At 38.0% G+C, this 17,789-nt stretch overlaps 1 protein-coding gene across 2 annotated transcripts in view; it reads right to left on the minus strand.

Annotated features, from left to right (window-relative positions):
- Nucleotides 1–17,789, minus strand: part of NT5C2 (5'-nucleotidase, cytosolic II) — a 99,507-nt gene that overhangs the window by 64,432 nt on the left and 17,286 nt on the right. For both annotated transcript variants that reach the window (XM_044934955.2, XM_006067759.4), the window contains exon 2: nt 12,040–12,164. In XM_044934955.2, coding sequence (XP_044790890.1) covers nt 12,040–12,140 — 101 coding nt within the window. In that variant the 5' untranslated portion in view covers nt 12,141–12,164. The remainder of the gene's footprint in view (nt 1–12,039; nt 12,165–17,789) is intronic.

The following is a 17,789-nucleotide window of genomic DNA, read 5'->3' on the forward strand; positions in this document are numbered from 1 at the left end:
TCAACAGATGAATGGATAAGAAAGCTGTGGTACATATACACAATGGAGTATTACTCAGCCATTAAAAAGAAAACATTTGAATCAGTTCTAATGAGGTGGATGAAACTGGAGCCTATTATACAGAGTGAAGTAAGCCAGAAAGAAAAACACCAATACAGTATACTAACACATATATATGGAATTTAGAAAGATGATAACGACAACCCTGTATACGAGACAGCAAAGAGACACAGATGTATAGAACAGTCTTTTGGACTCTGTGGGAGAGGGAGGGGGGGATGATTTGGGAGAATGGCATTAAAACATGTATAATATCATATAAGAAACAAATCACCAGTCCAGGTTCGATGCAGGATACAGGAGGCTTGGGGCTGGTGCACTGGGATGACCTGGAGGGATGGTATGGGGAGGGAGAGGGGTTCAGGATGGGAACACATGTACACCCGTGGTGGATGCATGTTGATGTATGGCAAAACCAATACAATATTGTAAAGTAAAAAAATAATATTAAAAAAATTAAAAAAAGAGAAAGTTTCACAGAAACTTGACATTTCAAGAGTATGAAAAACATCTATTTGGGATTAATGCAGTTGTTAAACAAATGAGGAAAAAAGACTGTTCATAAATGCATTTTTACTCAGCCTTTGCTTCAAAGTGTTAAGACTATTCTTTGACTTTTAAATGACTTATAAGTCAAATTGATTTATGAAACTTAAAAACAGATCTATAAATCTTACAAATACAGCTTAGGAGAGGAAAAGTCTGTAACTGAACTCTCAATCACATGAATAAATCCATAATCAAAAGAAAAAAAAAAGAAAGGATATGAGAAGGGAGGAAAACAGTGCCAAAGTCTAACATACACTTATCAGAGTTCTTTCTCCAAAGAGAACAGAGCAAGGACAACCCATGAAAAGATGACAGCTGAAAATTTATAAACCATAAAGGCACACATAGAATTAAGAACTCCAATGACTCTCAAGCACGATAAATAAAAAGAAATCCAAAGTTTATTACCTACCAATTTGGGAGGAACATTAGTGGGAGTGACATTTTTGACAGTATTTTTGCATAGTTTTGATTTTTGAAACCATGTTACTATTATATATAATATAGTTGACCCTTGAACAAGGAGAGGGTTGGGGCACCAAACCCCACACAATTGAAAATCCACATATAACTCTGCAGTCAACCCTCTATTTCCTTGGTTCTGAAAACCAGGAATAGAAAGGAATCTCAAACTAAGATCAGAAAGGAACAGCCTCAAACTGATAAAGGGCAGCTGTGAAACACCTACAGCTACCATCATACTTAATCATTAAAGACTGCAACCTTTTTTCCTAATTTAACAACTGGAAGAGTATTGGAAACAGAACTCTTTTTCAGCAAACAGAACTAAGACAACTGGATATTCACGTGCAAAAGAAGGAATTTAAACCCTCACCTTGTACCATATACAAAGTTAACTCAAAATGTATATAAAACCTAAACGTAAAATTATATAACTCTCAGAAGAAAATACAGGCATAAATCTTTGTCCATAGATTAGCAATGATTTCTTAAACATGAAAACAAAAGCATGAGAAACAGAAACCATATACAGATTGAACTTCATCAGTAAAAACATTTGTCCTTCAAACGACACTACCAAGAAAGTGAAAAGACAACTCACGGCATGAGAAAAAATATCTGAAGATCATATATCAGACAAAGGTTTAGTACCTAGAAAAATGAAGAACTTATACAAGTCAACAATAAAAAGACAAACTCAGTTAAGAAATGGGCAAAGGATCTGAAGAGATATTTCCTGAAAGAAGTTATATAAATGGTCAATAAGAACAGAAAAGATGCTTAACGCTATTAATCATAAGGAAAATGCAAATCAAAACCATGATACTACCACATGAACACTAGGATGGATACAGTAATTTTTAAAAACCCACTGACAATAATAAGTGTTATTTTGAGAATGTAGAGAAATTGGAAGCCATATACATTGCTGAAGGGAATGTAAAAAGATGCATTTGCATGGCAAAAGTCTGGTTATTCTTCAATAAATTAAATCAAAAGTTACTATATGACTCAGCAAATTCCACTGCTATATATACAACCCCAACACTGAAAACATATCCACACAAGATGTACACACGAATGTTTGCAGTAGCATTATTCATACCAGCCAAATGTAGAAACAATAGAAGTATTAAGCAACAGATGAATATATAAACAAAATGTGGCATATTCATACAATGCAATATTATTCAGCCATTAAAGGAATTAAGTATTGACTCATGCTAAGCAATGGCAACCCACTCTAGTACTCTCGCCTGGAAAACCCCATGGACGGAGGAGCCTGGTGGGCTGCAGTCTATGGGGTCACACAGAGTCAGACAGGACTGAAGCGATTTAGCAGCAGCAGCATGCTAAAGAATGGATGAATCCTGAAAACATCACGTGAAAAAGATAGAAAAAAAGCCACATATTTTATGATTCCATTTATATGAAATGTCCAGAATAGGCAATTCTATAGAGACAAAGTAGGTAAGAGACTGACAGGGACTGGGGAGAGAAGAGAATGAGGAGTAACTACTAACATGTGTAGACGTTCTTGTGAGGGTGATGAAGATGTTCTGCAATTAGACAATGGAGATGTTTACACAACTACCAATATACTAATATACTGAATTGTATATTACTATTTTATGTTCTATGAATTAATCTCAATACATCTTTTTTTTTTAATCTGTATTAAGACAAATCAATAAGAAAAAGAGACAACTCAATTAGCAAATGACTGGAAGAGTCAAGTCACAAGACAGTATCCAAATGGCTAGTTAATATATGAAAAAGGTGCTCAACCTAATAATTCACCAGAAAAACACAAGTTAAAACCAAACTGATATGTCACTACATAACCAATAAAATTACTTTTAAATTAGACATACTATTCAAGAGATTGATATTAAAGTGCTGGTTACACTGCTTTCACACATTGCAGGTAAAACTGTAAATCAGAGTCACCACTTGGGAAATCGATTTCTCCTCTGTACTAAAGCTAAATGTATGCTTTAAGCGTTGGCCCAGAATACTACTCCTTGCTATTCTTTTATTTTTTCAAAATTTAAATACAGCAAAATCAAACTTTTGGGGTGTGCCATGTCTATGAATTTTAATGCATTTATAGATTGGTATAATAACCATCACAATATGGAATCAAAATGGTTCTATCACCCCCCCAAAACTCTCCTGCTTTCCTCCTGTAGTCACACTACTCCCCCTCTGACAACTTCAAGAATCCACTTATCAGTTCTCCATCACTAAGTGTGCTCAGTCACTTCACTTGTATCCGACTCTTTGCAACCCCACGGACTGTAGCCCGCCAGGCTCCTCCGTCCATGGGATTCGCCACGCAAGAACACTGGAGTGGGTTGCCGTGCCTTCCTCAAGAAGATCTTCCTGACCCAGGGATTGAACCTGTGTCTCCTGCACTGCAGGCAGATTCTTTACCACTGAGCCACTGAGAAGCCCGTCCATCACTATAGTTTGGTCCTTGAAAGTACCATATAAACAGAATCATACAGTATGAAACTTCTTTAGACCAGCTTCTTTGACCCAGGACTGTCTTTGAGGGTTAAGGTGCTGTGTCTTATCAATAGTGTGGTTCCTTCTTCCTGAGTTGTATTTCATTATGTGGATATATTGCATTTTATTTAGGCATTCACTCACTAAAGGATATTTGGGTTGTCTCATGTTTGAGGCAAAACCAGTCAATCCTAAGGGAAATCAACCCTTAATATTCACTGAACGGACTGATGCTGAGGCTCCATTACTTTGGCTGCCTGATGCGAAGAGCTGACTCACTGGGAGAGGCCCTGATGCTGGGAAGATCGAAGGAAAAAGAAGCGGGCGACAGAGGATGAAATGGTTAGATAGCATCGCCGACTCAATGGACATGAGTTTGAGCAAATTCTAGGAGACAGTGAAGGACAGGGAAGCCTGGCATGCTGCAGTCCATGGGGCTGCAAAGAGTTAGACATGACTTAGTGATGGAGTAACAACAGACTAATATACTCTACACATTATTCATGCACAGTTTTTTTGTGTGAGCATAAAGTCTTCATTTATCTAGTACAAATATCTAGGAGTAAGATCTCTGGGTCATTAGTTAAGTGTCTCTAACTTTGTAAGAAACTACCAAACTGTTCTGCAGAGTAGCTGGAGCATTTTGCCTTTCTACCAACAATGAAACAGAATTCTGAATGCTCCACATTCTTATCAACATTTGGTACTGCCAGCATTTTTTATTTTAGCCATTGTAATAGGTATATACAATGTGGTTTTAATTGGCACTCCCTATCCCCCAAAGCACATTCCTAACATGGCTGGTGATGTTATGTATTTCCTTTTATGCCATCCACATGTCCTCTGCGGTGACGTGTCAGTCTTTTGCCCATTTCTTCATTGAGCTGTTCTTATATTGTTGAATTTTAAAAGTTCTTCATATATTCTGAATACAAGTCCTTAATCAGATGTGTGATTTACAAATACTTTCTAAGTTGGTAGCTAAAAACTGAAAAAAGTGGAAAGCTCCAAATGAATAAACAAATCGTGGTATAATGATACAATGGAATGCCAGATAGTAATAAAAAAGAACAAATTACTGATACACACAAAAACATGGCAGACATTATGCTGAATAAAAGAAGCCATATCCAAAAGAATCCTTGAGGGAGTTCCCTGGTAGCTCGTGGTTGGGGTTCTGGCTTTCACTGCTGGGCAATCCCTGATCAGGGAACTGGGATACTGCAAGCCGCATGGCACGACCAAATATTAATTTACAAATATATTGGTTTGGCCAAAAAGTTCATTCAAGTTTTCTTGTAAGATGTTACAGAAAACATATGTATAAACTACACACACACACACACACACACACACACAAAAGAATCCTTGAAGGTGAAATAGACTATCTCTAAATATGAATAACATTTCCTCAGCCAAAGTTTCTTACTATAGGGTTTCATTAAATCAAAGATTTGCTATCTTTTGTTCTTTCTCTTCCTTGCCACTGCCACGACCACCACTACTTTTCTTTTTTTAATTTTACTTTTTGTTTGGGGAAAAAGCACAGAGGGAATGGTGGCAGAGAAATTCAGAATGTTTTAGATCTAGCATCTTCTTTTGAACAATAAAGTTTAGAGAACCTATATTCCATAAAGTAGCATCACTGCACGTTTTAAAGAGAACTTGTATCTACAACGCACAATACCCATGATACAAGAAGTTATGTCACTGAGAGAATTTTATAAATTAAACTTGTTATGTTGAGATAACTATAGATTCACATGTAATAGTAAGAAATAATAGAGATTCCTATACTCTTCATCCCCAATGGGAACATCTTGCATAAATATAATACAATATCACAACCAGGAAACTGACACTGATGCAGTTCACCAGCCTTATTCAAATTTCATCAGTTTTACATGCACTCATTTGTGTCTGTGTAGATTCATGTAATCACCACTAGAGTCAAGATACAAAACAGTTCCATCACAAGGATTCCTTGTGCCATTTCCTACAGCTACACCCACCTCCCTCCACCCAAGCCAATCCCTAACACCTGGCAACCACTACTCTGTCCCCAGTCTCCATTATTTTACCATTTCAGGCATGCTATGGAGCCATACAGTAAGTAACTCTGTGAGCTTTATTAACTCAGCATGGTTTTCTTGAGCTGCATTAAAGTTGTGTGCATCAATAGTTCACTCCTTCTTACTGCTGAATAGTATTCCATCACTCAAATGTTTCAAAATCTTACCAATCCCTGAGTTCTCATTTGTCATTCCTTAGGAATATGAAACACTAACCAAAGCATTAGAATGATATAACAAAAAAATTAATATAGTTCTGATGCTCTACCCCATTCTTCTTATTCTGACAGTACATCTGTACATTATTTAAGGATGGCTTCTTGGCATTTCTGAGGAACTATATTTCCATTTGACTTTCAATCTATAATATGGCTACTGAAATTTTAACAATTTATCCATTTGAATATTAGAAACTATGCTAAAATGGCAGGTTAACTCAAAATGATACAAAATGGTAAGTAATGATAGATAAGTGTCTCTAACTTTATAAGAAACTACCAAACTGTTCTGCAGAGTAGCTGGAGCATTTTGCCTTTCTACCAACAATGAAACAGAGTTCTAAATACTCCACATTCTTATCAACATTTGGTATTGCCAGTATTTTTTTATTTTAGCCACTGCAATATGTATATACAATGTGGTTTTAATTGGCATTCCATATTCCCTAAAAGCACATTCCTAACATGGTTGGTGATGAGACAAAATGGTATCATTTTGATAATACAAAAAGCTGAATGACATTCATGGCTATCTGTAGGTAATTGAGGAAAAAATTAAACTTTACTTATCTGTAGTCCTTGTCTGCATAAAATCTGATACTTGTCTTTAATCTGAGGTTAAAACATCATTAACATCTCTAATTCTATTAATGTGCTAAGCACTAGGTACTAAAAATTAAATTCCTTTTATTCCTTAGACATATACAATAAACTTATGTTGACTGAAAAATAAACTATTATTCAACAGATCTAAGTAAATACTGATATAAAGGCCAAAATTTCAATTAAAAAATAATTTCAGACAACTATACAAAGAACTTTAAAGACAAAGTGACTACAATGTCTTTCAAGAATAAGACAAAAGTTTGGATAACCAAAAATTCACAAGCTCAGTTACTTATCTAATTTCAGTTAGACAAGATAAAAACAACCGATGAATTCACAAACTATGTTCATGAAGAGCAAATTCACTTACAAAAATTCATTTGTACTGTAATCATTGAAACTGTAAAAGGATAAAACCAAATACCTGACTTCAGCATCCTGGGTACTGTCAACAGGAAGAGCAAATGAAAGTTCTAATAGTTTCATTCCTGGATTTGGTGGACCCAAACTGTGATCGGTACTCATTATTATCAAATTCTAGATATCCAACAGGGTACTATTCAAAAGGTAATTGTTTAACCTGCCTCCTTCAAGCCACAATAAGATCTGAACAGCTCAGCCTGTCTTCTGACCATATACAGAAACATATTCCAATGAAGGGTTTGGCCTGATGATTAACCCCAGCATAGACAACTCAACAATCATAATAAGGAAATGGAAGAAGAACACGTCATACATTCTAAAGGCCAGTTTCTTAATAATGACACATGAACATCATTTCCATTTTGAAATTTAGAAGACTAATATTAAGCAAGGAAAAAAAGTTGGGAGTTAGGTATTTATTTACTTAATTAAAAATATTTAGCTTCTTCCAAAAGGGAATTCTGAAGCATCACATACAATGTACAATTATGATAAATGATCATCATAGCTTGCCTGTTTTAACCAATGATAAATTACCAACTCCAATAAATGTCTTTAATATAAAGCCCTGAAATAGAATACTGTATAAATTGACAGCTAAAAAACTAAATTTCTTTTCAATGCTTTCTATTTAAAAATTTTAATTAACAAAAGCAAATACCTGCAAGAGTTCAAAAACTTAATTCTCTATATTAAAAGGAAATTCTGGAATATGCTACAACATAGATGAATCTTGTTGACATCATGCTAAGTGAAATAAGCCAGTCACAAAAGACAAACACTGGATGATTCTATTTACAAGAGGTACTTAGGGTGGTCAAAACCATCAAGACAGAAAGATAATGGTGACTGGTTGCCAAGGGCTGGAGTGAGGGGAGACTGGAAAGTTACTGCTCAATAGTTATAGGTTTTAATTTTACAAAAGAGTGGTGGGGATGGACAGTGGTGATGACTACCTAACAATGTGTATATACTTAATACCACTGAACTGTATACTTAAAAACAGTTAAGATGACAAACTTTAGGTCATGTATACTTTAACTAAGGGCTTCCCTGGTAGCTCAGAGGTTAAAGCGTCTACCTGCAATGTGGGAGACCAAGGTTCGATCCCTGGGTTGGGAAGATCCCCTGGAGAAGGAAATGGCAACCCACTCCAGTACTCTTGCCTGGAAAATCCCATGGATGGAGGAGCCTGGTAGGCTACAGTCCATGGGGTCGCAAACAGTTGGACACAACTGAGTGACTTCACTTTCACACTTTACTAAAACAGAAAAAAGGGGAAAAAAGTTTTAAATGATCTAAAAATTCAGGATGCTTTTTCTAATCTTCCCATTACTCTACTATATGAAGTACATAGGGTGTCAGAGCCTGTCTAAAATCTTCCAGGAGGTTATCATCCCAAATGAGTCAGAAGTGCTCTCAGGCTGTGATATATTAAATACAATTAGGATGCTTGATGTTTCCTAGATGACCTCTCTTCACTACCTATTCTAAGCCCCTGTTTTCAGTGATGTTACATCATTACCAAATGTATACTTTATGAATATAAAGACACACAAAAAACTGAATAAAAAGTACAAAACACCTCTCTCTAGATTTTATTTCTTCCAAATGCATAGAAAGTGAAAGTGAAGTCACTCAGTTGTGTCCGACTCTTTGCAACCGAATGGTCTGTAGCCTACCAGGCTCCTCAGTCCATGGGATTTTCCAGGCAAGAATACTGGAGTGGGTTGCCATTTCCTTCTCCAGGGGATCTTCCCGACCCAGGGATGGAACCCAGGTCTCCCACATTGCAGGCAGATGCTTTACCCTCTGAGCCACCAGGGAAGCCCATATCCAAATGCATATGTTATGCCTTTTATTTTTACACACACACATAAACAGTCTGTTTCACAGTTTAATTCCCACATACACCAAGCAACATGTCTCATTGCTGCAGAGGATCACTGGTACCCACTGACCAATTTTGAGTCTTCCTATCTTGATGGGAATTCAGTTCAGTGCAGTCACTCAGTCATGTCCAACTCTTTGTGACCCCATGAACCGCAGCATGCCAGGCCTGCTTGTCCATCACCAACTCCTGGAGTCCACCCAAACCCATGTCCATTGAGGCGGTGATGCCATCCAACCATCTCATCCTCTGTCGTCCCCTTCTCCTCCTGCCCTCAGTCTTTCCCAGCATCAGGGTCTCTTCCAATGAGTCAGCTCTTCGCATCAGGTGGCCAAACTACTGGAGTTTCAGCTTCAGCATCAGTCCCTCCAATGAACACCCAGGACTGATCTCCTTTAGGATGGACTGGTTAGATCTCCTTGCAGTCCAAGGGACTCTCAAGAGTCTTCTCCAACACCAATTAATAGAGTCAAATCAATTTGTTATGAAACACTTTATTTCCTTCATATAGACACATTCATCAGAGAATTTCCATGAAGATGAAATCAGGACCTGATGGGCCAGTGACTGGGAGTTTAGTCAGTAAATGCTCAGCTTGTTTTCACTTGTAGATCAGTTAACCAAAGACTCACATGCAGTGTGTATCGTAAGCTCCCAAGTAGGCAATTATTAACTAGCATTAGTAAATTTAAAGCAACAAACATTTACTGAGCATAAAATTTTTATAGAAGAAGCATTAAAGATCTTTAATCTCATCATTTTACAGCTAAAGAAACCACCACCCAGAGAGGCTAACTGGACTCCCCAGGATCACAACAAAATCTGAACTCAGCTCTTCCAACTCCGACTCCACCTGTTTTAACCCTTTTCCATTGTTTAGAACTAATTTCAGAGACAGCATTATAAGCTTGTATTTTGTCATCTTCACTATGTTTCTAGGTTCAGTGCATCATAAACAAACAATATATATGATTTCTAGACACTTACATTTTTAAAGTAGATTAGTTGTATGCATTTCTTTTTGACCTTGGTTATTAAAATTATGTATACATATTCAATATAAATGTTTTGGTTCCTTGAAGTATACTACCAGTATAAATATGGCTTATTTTTCTTTCTGATAGATTTGCACAAGTGATCAAAACAGAAAACTTATGGGGGTCTAAAATAAGTTATTCTGTCTACAGTGGGATGGACTGAAGATTACACCTTGCCAAGACAGATTTGTTGTCAGCTCATGGAGAAGGAAATGGCAACCCACTCCAGTGTTCTTGCCTGGAGAATCCCAGGGACGGGGGAGCCTGGTGGGCTTCCGTCTATGGGGTCGCACAGAGTCGGACACGACTGAAGCGACTTAGCAGCAGCAGCATGTGTTTAATTTATGTCATATTGAGCTCCAGGACTATGTGAAATATAAATATGCATTAAATGAAACTGATAAGAAAGGACAGTTTACATTGCATGAAGCTGTTCAACAAACTCTGAATGATCATTAAAACCCCTTTGTCTAAACCAAATCAAGAATGTAGAAGTAACTGGTGTTCTCAACGAACATAACAAGCAAACAGAAAAAGCAGAATGAAAGATTTGGAATTTGGAAAAGGCAGTCAGTACCCATGTTTCAAACTTAAGAATACAAAAATCAGCACATTTTGTGAGGTTCAAGGTTCATCCTTGGCATCCTTCTAGGAATGTGACACTAGTTGGCAGGAAGGTGTGGTTTCACCTGAAGTGATAAAAATTTGTGTGTATCATAAATTAAATGATTCAAATATACAGTTTTTTGCTTTGGGAATTCAGTTTTTAATTTTTCATCTTTTACTCTCTTTGTTCTATAGTACAAATAGTACTCATAATATTTGTTCCTACTTTTTTTTCATAATGTAAACAACAAATTGGAAAAAAAATGCTACCTAGTGACCTACTATCAGAAAAATATCACCAAGCTACTTAAAAACCAACTACTGATATGATAATTAACTTTCAAAATACTCAATATTCAGTATCAATCTTCTTCAAAATATTAATGCTTACTGAACCACTGAAATGTTACCTAATCTGGATTAGCTTTCAGACACAGGAAAGAATGGAATCAGAATAATTCTTTTGTCTGCTTTACAAAAACTTATCTGTAGAAACTAATTTAACCATCTCAGAACAGATGAGTAATTACGCTGTCACAGATTTCCTGGAGTTCCTATGCAATTTTTTAGCACTACCAGTAAAGCAGCATTTCTACTAATTCCTGGCTTTCCCAAGACGGAAGCAGAGATGGTTCTAGTGCAGCCCAGATGTTTCTATCCTGTAAGTATAAACTTCTAATTTCTGTCTAAAACCAAATGATTCCTAATTACAATACCTACTTCCAAGTATCTCAGCTACTTAAGGTTCAGGTAGCCATTAAAATTTAGCAACAGCCATTTAACTGAATCTATTAAAAGTGGCAAATAAATTGAGAATACTTTACACTTTAAACTTTTAAAGGAAAAATGATTTAAAGGAAATTTTAAAGTCTTAATATAAGAAAATGCTGTTAATATCCAGAATTATTTACATTCAAGTCTAACACAGTAATCAGTAGGTACAATTCCAAAACTCTATTTAAAAATTATAATCAGTTTCTGGTAAATGATAATTAAGAATTGTATTATCAATAACTAAGGCACAATCTTTTAGCAGCTGAAGACTTTCTGCTCGAGGACTTTTATTAGTAGATATAAGAAGATATAAGTAGATATAAGAAGCAGTAAAAAAAATTTTATTTTAAAGTAGCAACAGCAATGTGGTTAAAAGTCTGGCAATTAGAAGTCTGGACTTTGGACTGAGTTTGAACCATGAACTAGCTATGTGATCTAAGTTAAATTACCTAACCACTCTGCACACTAATTTCATAATCTGTAAAATGAAGATATTATATGCCCACTGTATACAGCTGTTTTGAGAACTAAGTTGATAAAACAGGACTTCCCTGGTGGGCCAGAGGTTAGGAATCCGTCAATGCAGGGGACACAGGTTCGATCTCTGGTCTGCAAAGATCCCATATGCCACACAGCAACTAGTTCCATGTGCCTCTACTACTGAGCCCAAGAGCCCTCAAGCTTGTGCTTCACAAGAAAAGCTACCAAATGACAAGTAAGAGTAGCCCCTGCTTGCCACAACTAGAGAAAGCCCAGATGCATGGCAAAGAAAAGCCAGTGCAGCCAAAAATGAAAAAAGAATAAATAAAATAAATAGATCAAATACTTACCGATGATAGGCTTCTCGCCGATACTTTTTCAGGGCATGTTTATCCATGTTAGCAGGCATATCTGCTGCATTTTGTAACCGATCACTCCAGGAGGTTGTCATTTTGTTTTAATTGTATGCTCAATTCTAGAAAAGAAAGATCAGTAATTTAGCATATTAACACTGTCATCCATATATTGATATCAGGTTTTTAAAAAAATTAGTAAAATTGTAGATTGCAAACTATCTAACTATCTATTTAAATATATTGAGGGACTTCCCTGCTGGTCCAGTGGTTAAGATCAGCCTCCCAAATGCAGGAGATGCGGGTTCAATCCTTGGTCAGGGCCTGAGATCCCACATGCTGCGGGCGCAACCAGGTGCACAGTGCAACACAGCTGCGACAGTGCACAGTAGCTGCGCCACGGGGCAACCACTGAGCCTGCGCGCCACAATGCGGATCCTGCACGCCACAACTAAGACTCAGTGCAGGCTAAATAAAATCCTGCGTGCCACAACTAAGACTCAGTGCAGGCTAAATAAAGGGACATTTGGAAAAAATAAAATAAAATGTATTGAATATGGAAATAAACTGAAAATTAAATCAACACTTCTAAACTATGTAAATTTAGGAAAATAATTTCATATAGTAATTTCTATCCAGAAAGATCACATATATCACTTTCAAATAATTAAGCATGATAGTCAGTAATAATTTACTTTAATCCCCGATTCTAGAAAAGGCGCTGAGACCACAAAGATTTGAGAAAATATATAATGTTCAGTTAACATATGTTCAAAATATGTAAAGTAAGAAATTTTTAAATTCTGATAAACACAGTAAATTCACTCAGATCAGATCAGATCAGTCGCTCAGTAGTGTCCGACTCTTTGCGACCCCATGAACTGCAGCACGCCAGGCCTCCCCGTCCATCACCAACTCCTGGAGTTCACTCAGACTCACGTCCATCGAGTCAGTGATGCCATCCACCCATCTCATCCTCTGTCGTCCCCTTCTCCTCCTGCCCCCAATCCCTCCCACCATCAGAGTCTTTTCCAATGAGTCAACTCTTCGCATCAGGTGGCCAAAGTACTGGAGTTTCAGCTTTAGCATCAGTCCTTCCAAAGAACACCCAGGACTGATCTCCTTCAGAATGGACTGGTTGGATCTCCTTGCAGTCCAAGGGACTCTTGAGAGTCTTCTCCAACACCACGGTTCAAAAGCATCAATTCTTCGGCGCTCAGCCTTCTTCACAGTCCAATTCTCACATCCATACATGACCACAGGAAAAACCATAGCCTTGACTAGACGGACCTTTGTTGGCAAAGTAATGTCTCTGCTTTTGAATATGCTCTCTAGGTTGGTCATAACTTTCCTTCCAAGGAGTAAGCGTCTTTTCATTTCATGGCTGCAGTCACCATCTGCAGTGATTGTGGAGCCCAAAAAAATAAAGTCTGACACTGTTTCCACTGTTTCCCCATCTATTTGCCATGAAGTGATGGGACTGGATGCCATGATCTTCGTTTTCTGAATGTTGAGCTTTAAGTCAACTTTTCACTCTCCTCTTTCACTTTCATCAAGAAGCTTTTTAGTTCCTCTTCACTTTCTGCCATAAGGGTGGTGTCATCTGCATATCTGAGGTTACTGATATTTCTCCCGTCAATCTTGATTTTAGCTTGTGCTTCTTCCAGCCCAGCGTTTCTCATGATGTACTCTGCATATAAGTTAAATAAACAGGGTGACAATATACAGCCTTGACGTACTCCTTTTCCTATTTGGAACCAGTCTGTTGTTCCATGTCCAGTTCTAACTGTTGCTTCCTGACCTGCATACAAATTTCCCAAGAGGCAGATCAGGTGGTCAATGGTACTACAAATATCTAATTAGATTATGCTTTTATATTTTTATACAATAAATTATCTTCCAGATAGGATTAAAGACTGAACTAGAAGAAGAAATAAACTAAAAGATTTAATCTCATTAGAATAAACATTTAAAGCGAGGTAAGCAGGTAAATGTCTTTACTGTATTTTAACTACAGGCCCTGTTATAGGTTTCGCTTCAATTTTCAGAAGTTTTCATCTGTAAATAGTTTTAAATAAGGATGAAAAATAACCTTTTTTAGAGTTAAATCTTTATTAACATTTTATTAAAGTACCAATAGGGCTTCCCTGGTGGCTCGGAGGGTAAAGCATCAGCCTGCAACGCGGAGACCTGGGTTTGACCCCTGGGTCGGGAAGATCCCCTGGAGAAGGAAATGGCAACCCACTCCAGTAGTCTTGGCTGGAAAATCCCATGGACAGAGAAACCTGGTGGCTATGGTCCATGGGGTCACAAAGAGTCAGACATGACTGAGCAACTTCACTTTCACCTTTCTTTCTTTCAAAGTACCAATATTTGTGAAAACATCTGCATTCTAACTTATTGCCCATTTTGAAAATGCTAACACTGTTTACATTAAGTCAATTTTTAAATAAGTCATCTTTGTAGCTTTTGAAAATAATTTATTGAAGCGAAATTCACATAAGAAAACAGTTTATAGTGAATAAGTCAATACTATGAGCATTTGGTATGCTCATAGTATAGTTCAACCACCACCTCTACCGAGTTTCAAAATATTTTTATCATTCCAGAGTAAAACCCCTTACTCAGGGATTCCCTGGTAGTCCAGTGGCTAAGACTCCACATGCCCAATGCAGGGGACCTGGGTTCAATCCCTGGTCATGGAATTAGATATCCCACATGCCACAACTAAAGATCCCACATGCTACACTCAACAAAGATATAAGATCCCACGTGCCACAATGAAGACCTGGTGCAGCCAAATAAATATTAAAAAAAAATTTTACCTAGTAAGCAGTTTCTCCCCATTCCCCCTACCCGCTGGCCACTACCGATTCCAGTTCTGTCTCTTTGGGTTTATCTATTCTGGATGTATCATATAAGCAGAATCATATAATACGTGAGTTTTTGTGTCTGGCTTTCTTCACTTAGCATGTTTTCTAGATTCATCCATGTTGTACCATGTTTCAGATACTTCATTCCTTTTTATGGCTGAATGAGAAATACTCTACCATTTGTATGTACCACAATTTGTTTATCCATTCATCCATTAATGGACATTTGGACTCTTTCCACCTTTTAGCTACTGTAAACAGTACTGCTATGAACATGTATGAACAATGCATTTACTTGAGTACTACTTTTCAATTCTTTTGGATATATATTTAGGTCTGTCATGTTTCTGAAGTAATCAAAATTTCCAAACCCTTTAGGTAACTGTGGTACTGGCTAATACTAGTTAGGTAACTGTGATACTGGCTAGTACTAGTCAAGGGAATTCCCTGGCATTCCAGTGGTTAAGACTCCATGCTTTCTCTGCAGGGTTCACAGGTTCGATCCCTGGTTGGGGAACTAGGATTCCGCATACCACAGGTGTGGCCAAAAAAAAAGACTCTAGTTAAAAACTAGTTTTATAAACTAGTTTAAAACTATATTTTACGACTCCTCTATTCCAAAGCCTTTGACGGTGTGGATCACTATAAACTGTGGAAAATTCTGAAGGAGACGGGAATACCAGACCACCTGACCTGCCTCTTGAGAAACCTGTATGTAGGTCAGGAAGCAACAGTTAGAACTGGACATGGAACAACAGACTGGTTCCAAATAGGAAAAGGAGTATGTCAAGGCTGTATATTGTCACCCTGTTTATTTAACTCATATGCAGAGTACATCATGAGAAACGCTGGGCTGGAAGAAGCACAAACTGGAATCAAGACTGCCAGGAGAAATATCAATAACCTCAGATATGCAGATGATACCACCCTTATGGCAGAAAGTGAAGAAGAACTAAAGAGCCTCTTGATGAAAGTGAAAGAGGAGAGTGAAAAAGTTGGCTTAAAACTAAACATTCAGAAAACGAAGATCATGGCATCCAGTCCCATCACTTCATGGCAAACAGATGGGGAAACAGTGGAAACAGTGGCTGACTTTATTTTTTTGGGCTCCACAATCACTGCAGATGGTGACTGCAGCCATGAAATGAAAAGACGCTTACTCCTTGGAAGGAAAGTTATGACCAACCTAGATAGCATATTCAAAAGCAGAGACATTACTTTGCCAACAAAGGTCCGTCTAGTCAAGGCTATGGTTTTTCCAGAGGTCACGTATGGATGTGAGAGTTGGACTATAAAGAAAGCTGAGTGCCAAAGAATTGATGCTTTTGAACTGTGGTGTTGGAGAAGACTCTTGAGCGTCCCTTGGACAGCAAGGAGATCCAACCAGTCCATCCTAAAGGGGATCAGTCCTGGGTGTTTACTGCAGGGACTGATGTTGAAGCTGAAACTCCAGTACTTTGGCCACCTGATGCGAAGAGCTGACTCACTGGAAAAGACCCTGATGCTGGGAAAGATTGAGGGCAGGAGGAGAAGGGGACAACAGAGGATGAGATGGTTGGATGGCATCACCACCTCAATGGACATGGATTTGGGTGGACTCCAGGAGTTGATGATGGACAGGGAGGCCTGGCGTGCTGCAGTTCATGGGGTTGCAAAGAGTCGGACACAACTGAGCAACTGAACTGAACTGAACAAGGTAAAATGTATACTGTATGGCATCCAATAAAAAATTAGCAGCATTCTAAGAAAAAGGAAAATATGATACATAATGAGGAGAAAAATTAGCTGAAGCAAACACACAAATGACACAGATGATAAAAGACACTAAGTTGTGGTTATTAGTCTGTGTGGTAAGTCGCTTCATTCCAACTCTTTGCAACCCTAAGGACTATAGTCCACCAGGCTCCTCTGTCCATGGGGATTCTCCAGGCAAGAAAACTGGAGTGGGTTGCCATTTCCTTCTCCAATGCATGAAAGTCCTCACACCAGTCAGAATGGCCATCCTTTAAAAGTATACAAATAACAAATGTTGGAGAGGGTGTGGAGAAAAGGGAGCCCTCCTACACTGTTGGGAGGAATGTAAACTAGTGCAGCCAGTATGGAAAACAGTATGGAGGTTCCTTAAAAACTAAAAATAGAGTATTCCCTGGTAGTCCAATGGTTGGGACTCCAACCTTTCAATGTCAAGGGCACAGATAGGTTCAGTCCCTGGCTGGGGAGCTAAGATCCTACACCACGTGGCACAGCCAAAAAATTAATTAAAAGGTTCATTTAAAGAAAGAAAGTCCATCCTCTAGCCTGAGGTTTAAAAAAAACAACTAAAAACAGAGTTGCCATAAGATCCAGCTCCCACTCCTGGGCACATATCCAGAGAAAACTATGTAATTTGAAAAGATACATGCACCCTGATGTTCATAGCACAGTATTCAAGATAGCCAAAACATAGAAGCAACCTAAATGTGCATCAACAAATGACTAGATAAAGAAAATGTTGTGTGTGTGTGTGTGTGTGTGTGTATAAAATGGGACGTTGTTGTTGCCGTTTAGTTGCTAAGATCTGCACAACTCTTTTGCAACCCCATGGGCTGTAGCAACCCTAAGGACTTTAACCCACCAGGCTCCTCTATCCATGGGGTTTACTAGGCAAGATACTGGAGTGGGTTGCCATTTCCTTCTTCAAGGAATCTCCACAACCCAGTGATTGAACCCACATCTCTTACATTGGCAGGAGGATTCTTTATCACTGAGGCACCAGGGAAGCCCATTTCACATGCTAGCAAGGTTATGCTCAGAGTCTTTCAAGGTAGGCTTCAGAAACATGTGAGCCAAGAACTTTCAGATATACAAGTTGGGTTTCAAAGGGACAGAGGAACC

The sequence above is a fragment of the Bubalus bubalis genome, chromosome 23, assembly GCF_019923935.1.
Source record: "Bubalus bubalis isolate 160015118507 breed Murrah chromosome 23, NDDB_SH_1, whole genome shotgun sequence".
Lineage (NCBI taxonomy): Eukaryota > Metazoa > Chordata > Mammalia > Artiodactyla > Bovidae > Bubalus > Bubalus bubalis.